The sequence below is a fragment of the Cherax quadricarinatus genome, unplaced genomic scaffold, assembly GCF_038502225.1.
Source record: "Cherax quadricarinatus isolate ZL_2023a unplaced genomic scaffold, ASM3850222v1 Contig1042, whole genome shotgun sequence".
Taxonomy (NCBI): Eukaryota; Metazoa; Arthropoda; class Malacostraca; order Decapoda; family Parastacidae; genus Cherax; species Cherax quadricarinatus.
Window position 1 is genome coordinate 68,376 of NW_027196068.1, and position 7,277 is coordinate 75,652.

Here is a 7,277-nt window from a genome sequence, read left to right on the forward strand (position 1 = left end):
TGATGTGCACCGTGTTAAAGTTCAGACCGTGTATATTTAACTGGTTAAGAAATTTAAGACAAATTTAATTCCAAGATCTTCAATAATGTTAAATTGAGAATATCAAGTAATGGCAAGTGGTGGGTCATGTTTAAAATGTCAACACGATTATTAAGTCATGTGCAAAAGTTGTGATGAATTGTTTGAAAAACCGACAAGTTGAAGATTGACACTTGTGCAACATGGGACTCTTTATTCAGGAAACTTTTCGCCATAGTGACTTCAGTCCAATACAAAAGGTGTAAGGAGAGTAGTTTAGTTTGAGGTAATCAGTCTCAGCCTGCAGTCGACTCCAGGCTGAGGGACTGATTACCTCAAACTAAACTACTCTCCTTACACCTTTGTATTGGACTGATGAAGTCACTATGGCGAAAAGTTTCCTGAATAAAGAATCCCATGTTGCACAAGTGTCTCAATCTTCAAAAGTAAGTTATCTAGTACTATTATAATAAAAGAGAGCGCTAAAGCGGGATCTAGTTTTGATACTTTTCGTCTACACAGTAGTTCTACCGAGGCAGTAGGTGTGGTAGGGAAAGGAAGATTGTTGACACGAGGTGGTCAGTCCCTCAGCTGAAGGACTGACCACTTCGTATCACTAAACTTTGTAATCAGTCCATCTTCATTTCTCTACTACACCTGTGAAGGCGATACTTTAATAAATATTAGCCAACTGTTGCACACATTACCTCTCGTCAACATCGAACATGTAGTCTACAACTCTCGTAGGTTTAGAATAAAGGAAGTTAATAAAAAAATATTTAATAAAACTAAACAAATTAAAATGATTTAAAAGTTTAAGAATTACAGTTAGAATTAGTCTTTTCGCACTAAACTGAGGAATGTCACAGGAACACGCCCGAGTGCACGACCACCAGCACGACAACTGTACGATGTATGGATACAGCTGTAGGATGTACGGATACAGCTGTAGGATGTACGGATACAGCTGTAGGGAGAGAGCCAGTGTCAGCCAACACCAGAACATATGTACACTAGGCTATTTTATTATAAAGTAAAAATACGAAATATTAAATTCGTCAAACTTTCTCTGACTAGATTTATCAGCGCCAAACGGCAGAAGGGAATTTTAAATTACAAAATTTACTTTTGCCATGTGGAAAACTTACAACGTGTCCAGGACTGGCCGAGGCTCGTGGCAGCAGTGTTACGCCTCAGCAACAGTTTCCTCCCTACGGGTGTCGTTGGAAGGGTCCTGGTGGCCCTGGCTGAAAGAAAATTAGCCTTTCACGAGCCGAGAGGCATTTTAACTTAATTGTTTTCAGGGAGGGAGGGAGGGGGTAACCCCCCTAATGGTCATAGAAGGCCTGGAGAATGGGAAGCAGTTTTGTTTTATTGAAAATAAGTTACCTGAAAGTTTTGGATAAGCAAGTAGTCTCCATAATCTAGGTAACCCTCAAGTCTTCAAAGAAGTCTGGATTATAGTTTCTAACAACCTTACAACTAAGACTACTCTCTAACAGGGTTAGAGAGTAAAAAGTAAATTGTGAGTTTGATGTTTGTTCCTCGTCTTCAGAGACTGCGTGCATAAAACTATGATCGATAAATAGCACGTCAAAGTTTAAACTAGTTTAAAACTAAAGAACTACATTTAGTTTCTTCTGTCAAGCAAAATCTTTCACAAGATTATAACTGGTAAATTTCAGCCACCGTTCACCAAACCGAAAACTTTACAAAAGTATAAAAAAAAAAATAAGTTTAATTTAAAGTTTTAAGTAAGAAAATTTAAACTTTTTATTAAACTTGCAGTCCGAGTGTGTACAAGAGTCTTGCCTGTGTGAAGCAGACAGTGTTGTGGGAGGAGAGGCTGTGGTGGGCAGACTCTCTAAGTCTTCCTTACTTGCAGTTCCGCTAGTTGTCTGCAAGATCAGATTGTTTTGAAACTATAGACAATTCTTGAGCCAAAGACAGTTACAAATTATTTAAACATTAAAGCAAAAATTAAAGCATGTAAGAATTGTTAGTTTCAAGATAGTACGGCAAAAATAATTTTAGGAATAGCATGCTGAAAATTTGGAAGCTGTGTACAGATTAGACAAGCTAAGAAGTTTTAAGTCATTATCCAAGATACTTAATGGCACGAGAGCCAGTAGGTAAAAAGAAAAGAAAGGTCAGAGGGAGCTTGGGGAGAAGAGTTTCAAGAGGGTAGGAAACTAACATTCTCTACACTGTTACCAGACTGGTGTTAAAGTAAGGTGGGTCAACATTTTACTACCAACTAGCGATAGGAAAAAAAAAAAAAATTCCTGGATAGGCAAAATGCAGCAATGAATTATACCGTTCAGAAGAAAACTTTTCTAACATTAAAAACCAACCCCCCCCCCCTTTTCAATTTTACTCTTTGTAAAAGCTGTACTTTTGGGGTAAATATCTAGATACACTTATTAAACTAATGAGAAGGAAGCAAAGTATCAGTTAAACTTTGTACTCACCCGAGGTGTCAAAGGCTCCTCCTCATCGGTAGGATCCAAGGTATCGGTGACTAGATCTGTAAATGGATTTTAATTTAAGAAAAAAAGATAGTGTGGGTCAGATTGAACCCTTCCAAATTTAAGAAAAAAAAAAAAACCACCATTAAGAGTATATTGCGTACCAGACATGTCTGGAGGTTGTGTTGCCACTGGAGCGTAATGGTACAACTCGCGTCTACCTCTGCTCCAGAGGTTGCCAGAGATCATGTCAATCTTCTCATAGGCTGACGATTGTGTAGTCTCTTTAGTCTGCATCCTGGAAGATACCAGGCTGAAGTAATTTTTATTTTTTGAAGAGTTAGTTCCCAGGCTGCTAATTTTGTTCGAAATTTCCGATCCATTTCTACCTAGTATTATACTCATTGTCGGTAAGCGAGATTTCTTTAGAGATCTAGCAACAGAATTGTAGTCTGGAGAGTAATCTATATAGTTTGACGCTACATCTTCCTCTGAAGGTAGCAAGTGCTGCGTGTCTGTCTCCTCCAGAGGGTCAAAACTCTCTGGAGATCCTTTCAATATTTCCAGTAAAAAGGACAAGAAAGAAACACCATATTCTAGAAAGTTTTTGTAGTTATCCAGTATACTAGAATGCCCCTTCAGCATCTCCATTATTCTAGTAGAGAACTTCATATTGTTACGCATTAAGCTGCAATGTTCAGTTTTAGAGAACATAGTCTGAGGCTCTGCTACTTGCTTAATAAACTCTGGGTTTATGAAGAGGTTGAAGCTACATTTAATAGCTGTACATAGAGACTGGAAGAAATTGTTAACATTCTGCAATACTTCTAAGGCATCAGCTTTCAAGGTAGCTTTGAAGTCAGCATAGTCTTGCGTTATTTTGTGGAAATCTGTTAAGAAAGGCGACTTTCTTGTATCGAAGATGTTAAGGCTCAAGTCTACAAGACTAGCGTGCAAGTAGTCAAAGGCTTTTATTATTTCAGTCTTGCCGCCTGACGACCTTGTCAGTCCATAGCGGTTCAATATGGCCCCCACTAAGTCTTGAACACCTTCCATTATTTTATTACCGCTTTTTGCATAACTTAGTTGAGTCATAGCTATATAATCATCAATGCCTCTAGTAAATTTGTTAAATTTTAAGTAACACTCGCTAAATTTAGCCTTTACGTTCAGCTTTATGTCAATAAAGTTGACTAAATCTTTGAAGGTAGGTACAGGATCAAGGACTTTTGCCAAGTTCAGAACTGCCTGCGCCACTTCCTGCAAGTTCTTCCAAGAATTTTCTGTCACTAAAAGATTTATTTTAGTGTGCAAGGCTGGAACTTCCCTCTCAAACACAGTCAACCAGTTCACTGTCAACCGTGCCCAAGCTTCTTTAAGAAGGGCTATCAGCTGTTGGGCGGTGTCATTGACAAGGGCGTACTCTTGCTGTAAGAAGTCCGGAACTTCTTGAGGAAGAAGGTACATAGCAAACGTGGTGTTCATAGCAAAAGTGTGGTACTTAGTAGGCAACATGGACAGCAAGAAGTTCTTCAGCAGGAGACCAGAGGCGACAGAGAACTTAACTTGGGCGGCATCAGTTTGCCAGACACTGCTGGGCACGTCATCCACTACGTTGTAGTAGATCAAGTTAACGGCTACATATTCAGTCTCATTAATTGTACCTCCAGCACCATCGCTATCCTGACAGGCGGCGGCAGTCACCAGGACTACCACGAGGAACCAGGTCACTATGGCTGACATCACACTGAAAAGTACACATGTTTAATGAGTAATGTGTAGGAAAAGATGTTTTACTTAAAATTTTAGAAGTATCCTTGTAAGTGCAAGAAAGGAGGGAAAGTAAAATTAAATTATTTAGGGAAGTAATAAGCAGTTACGTAAAATGAATATCTAAAAGATTTTAAAAATGCTGATTTTCTTATGATTAGCAAAAGTAAATATACGTACATACTCTCATATAATAAAGAAAAACCTGATTGGATATTCAATATTGTTTGTCCTAAGTATTTATTTAGTACATCATCTACACCATGCCTAACCCTTCTAGGGTAGGGTAGGTGCCTGAGCCCGAGTCTTTAGCTCATAAGACTGTCATTCCCATTTGCCCCCTTGGGGCGGGGATGGCAGACCAGAGAGGCCTAGCTTGTGGCTAGGCCTGGGGACAGTTGGTCCCAAAGATGAGGAGGTACTTGTGCCTCCTCCCATGGGAGACTTAGGTCTCAGACAGTCCCCTAAGAGGGAGCCAAGGCGGGCCACCACTTGGACAAGGCCCGGGCCGGGAGAATACCGGCGAATCTTTAATAATAATAAATAATAATTATTTAGTAACAAGTGGTAAAATAGAAATCTGAGAGAGAATCCTTTAAAAACTGAGATAAAATAATTAAAACCCAAATTAATATTAAAACATCCCCATAACGAAATATCTATAACGAATAATCAATGAGACGTAATATAACCTCTATTCACTGTCCAGACGCTGACTGAAGGTATAACACGCTCACGTTCGCCACAACATATTCGAAGCCCCAGCACCCAGCTTCATAAACCTGATTGGTTGGTTGGTTAATGGGGTTTAAAGTCTGTAGACTACATGAAGGTCATTAAAAGGCTACATATCACCTGTTCACTCTCAGTCATGAATATTTTAATTCCTAAAACAGGAATAAAAATAGACTCTTTCTGTGTGTCTTTCATTATATATACGATGAGAGACACACATCTCAGTGTGTGTAACCTGCGTTCACATGTTCAGCAGCGTAAATATGAAGCTCTCGCCTGACGCCTCACTACTCAGCTTCTCAGATCTCGAAGCTTCAAAGGTTATATACATCGTGAAGAGTGAATTTTTAACTGCATATTCACTGAGAGTTGGCTGTAATCCCCTTTTAATGGATCAAAATATCCTTGACTGGTGGTGAAGAGTTTTGAAGTTGTTCACCACTAGTCAAGGATGGTGAACCAGTCAGTGTGTCTTAATGTATATACAGTGAGAGACATATAGTGATAGTCTACTTTAATTCCTATTTTAAAACTTAAAATGTTCATGCCTGGTGGTGAACAGGTGATATGCAGCCTTAATGACTCTTGTGTAGTCGACAGACTTTACCTCCCTATGAAGCACCGAAGGTTTATTTACCAGCATCAAGGCACATAATCTCATTCGCTTCCTGACTACGGTGCAGTGCGGTTCTGCCCAGCACCCCTCTGCTGTTTTTCAGGCGAGCTACCACAGTACATCAACAACCATTGAGTAGTGTGGACGTGCGCTGCTCATTTTGGGATATCAAAATGGCTGAACATACAGTACGGAGAGTAAATACTATCTGCATAGAGCTGGTTCGTGGTACGTTAAGTGGAGATACGATGAACGTACTTCTCCCTAACATCATCAGGGACACATATGGTATCCCCAACGAGGAATTATATGGCGTCGCTCTTAATGGTTTGTCAAGAATCTTCGTGAAATTTCTGAGAGCCGGCTTCTACACAAGAATTGTCGAGCAGTACCAGGAACAACGCATGAGTGTGAATTCAGCGATGGATGTTGTGTTACATGATGTTTCTAAGTACTACACATGGGTGAAGGTACGGAATGTACCCTTCGAGGCTACGGCGTATGGACTACAGGAGTTTTTTCGCAGTTATGGGACAGTGCATTCTGCAACCATGGGGGTATGGAGGGATGGTCCATATGAAGGAATGCCGGAAGGTTCTTACACCCTTAAAATGTCTTTAACAAGGCCTATACCATCCTATGTAACGATGACCGGTTGTAGAACACAGGTTTATGTGTACTATGCGGGTCAGAGAAAAACATGTCGTCTGTGCAGCTCTTATGAGCACATGGCAGCCCAGTGTCCTAGGAGGCAGGCTCCTCGAATTCTGGAAACGCCGATTGTGATTCAACAGTCGTGTGATTTGGTGCCTGGCTCTGTTGCCTCTGGAGGCCGGAGGCCTGATCTCTGGAGCAAGGAGGTCGACCGGGAGGTGGCGGAGGAGGAGACGTGTGTCACTATCCCAGGGGAGTCGGGGGAGTCGAAGGTGTTATCTGAGGAGTCTTTAGTCCAGGAAGCTTCGACTCAGGAGGGTTTACTGGCAGATGTCATCAAGGATTTTTTGGATGGGGATGAGCCCGGTGTAGAAGGTGTCCTCAGTTTATGTGAAGTTGGAGAGCTGGAGGGACAACAAATTGTGGAGAAAGACTTGAGTAAGAAAAGGCTGGAGTGTGTGGTGGCCGTGGAGGTACACCAGGAGGATTCGTCTGAGAGTGAGATGTGTGTAAGTGGAAGTTCTAGAAAAAGAACTGCGGCATCAGAGATAGACGAGGTTATTACCCCGGGGCAGAGGCCGGGGAAGAAGTCATGGGCAGCGGTTGTGGAGCCGATGCCACATAGTGCTAGAGGTGCGCCTGAGTTGCACAGTGGGAGAGGGAGGGGGGAGGTGACTGCACAGGATAACTCGAGTGGTAAGGGAATACGTAATGTGAAAAGTGCAGCGAGTAAATCCCAGCGGCATAGGGGAAAGCCGCCACTTCTATAATTTTCAGAAGTGTCACGCTTAATGTCACTGGACTTAAGACTGAGGTTAAGAAAGTTTGGTTGGAGTGGTTTTTACGGCGGTTTGATGTAGATATTTGCTTTTTGCAAGAGCATAATCATAGGGCTGGTTGTGTGTTGCGGTTAAAAGGATATCGGATGTATGTTACCAGTGGTTTGCAATTGAAAGGTGGGGTAGCAGTGGCGATAAAGGAGACCAGCCCCTTGCGTGTCATCGGCTGGGAAGAGG

General features: G+C 41.4%; 1 protein-coding gene across 2 annotated transcripts; it reads right to left on the reverse strand.

Annotated features, from left to right (window-relative positions):
* Positions 1 to 782: 782 nt before the first annotated feature.
* Positions 783 to 5,092, reverse strand: LOC138851572 (uncharacterized). 2 transcript variants are annotated; one of them, XR_011391284.1, is made up of 6 exons: positions 4,949 to 5,092; positions 2,651 to 4,233; positions 2,490 to 2,545; positions 1,831 to 1,916; positions 1,145 to 1,265; positions 783 to 964 (listed from the first exon to the last, which is right to left on the reverse strand). XR_011391284.1 is itself a non-coding variant. In XM_070080815.1 (6 exons), exons 2-5 carry the CDS (start codon positions 4,227 to 4,229, stop codon positions 1,205 to 1,207), a joined length of 1,782 nt encoding a protein of 593 aa, XP_069936916.1. In that variant the 5' UTR covers positions 4,230 to 4,233; positions 4,949 to 5,092; the 3' UTR covers positions 783 to 985; positions 1,167 to 1,204. The 2 variants fall into 2 exon arrangements, 1 of the variants encoding a protein (XP_069936916.1); XM_070080815.1 differs by having other exon boundaries at positions 783 to 985; positions 1,167 to 1,265.
* Positions 5,093 to 7,277: the final 2,185 nt, after the last annotated feature.

Excerpts from the sequence above, each read along its gene's own strand:
- LOC138851572 (XM_070080815.1), bottom strand. The coding sequence starts at position 4,229 with ATGTCAGCCATAGTGACCTGGTTCCTCGTGGTAGTCCTGGTGACTGCC. Across the intron at positions 1,917-2,489 it reads AGGAGCCTTTGACACCTCGG|ACAACTAGCGGAACTGCAAG; the intron begins GTGAGTACAAAG and ends CTGATCTTGCAG. Across the intron at positions 1,266-1,830 it reads ACACTGTCTGCTTCACACAG|CCAGGGCCACCAGGACCCTT; the intron begins GCAAGACTCTTG and ends ATTTTCTTTCAG.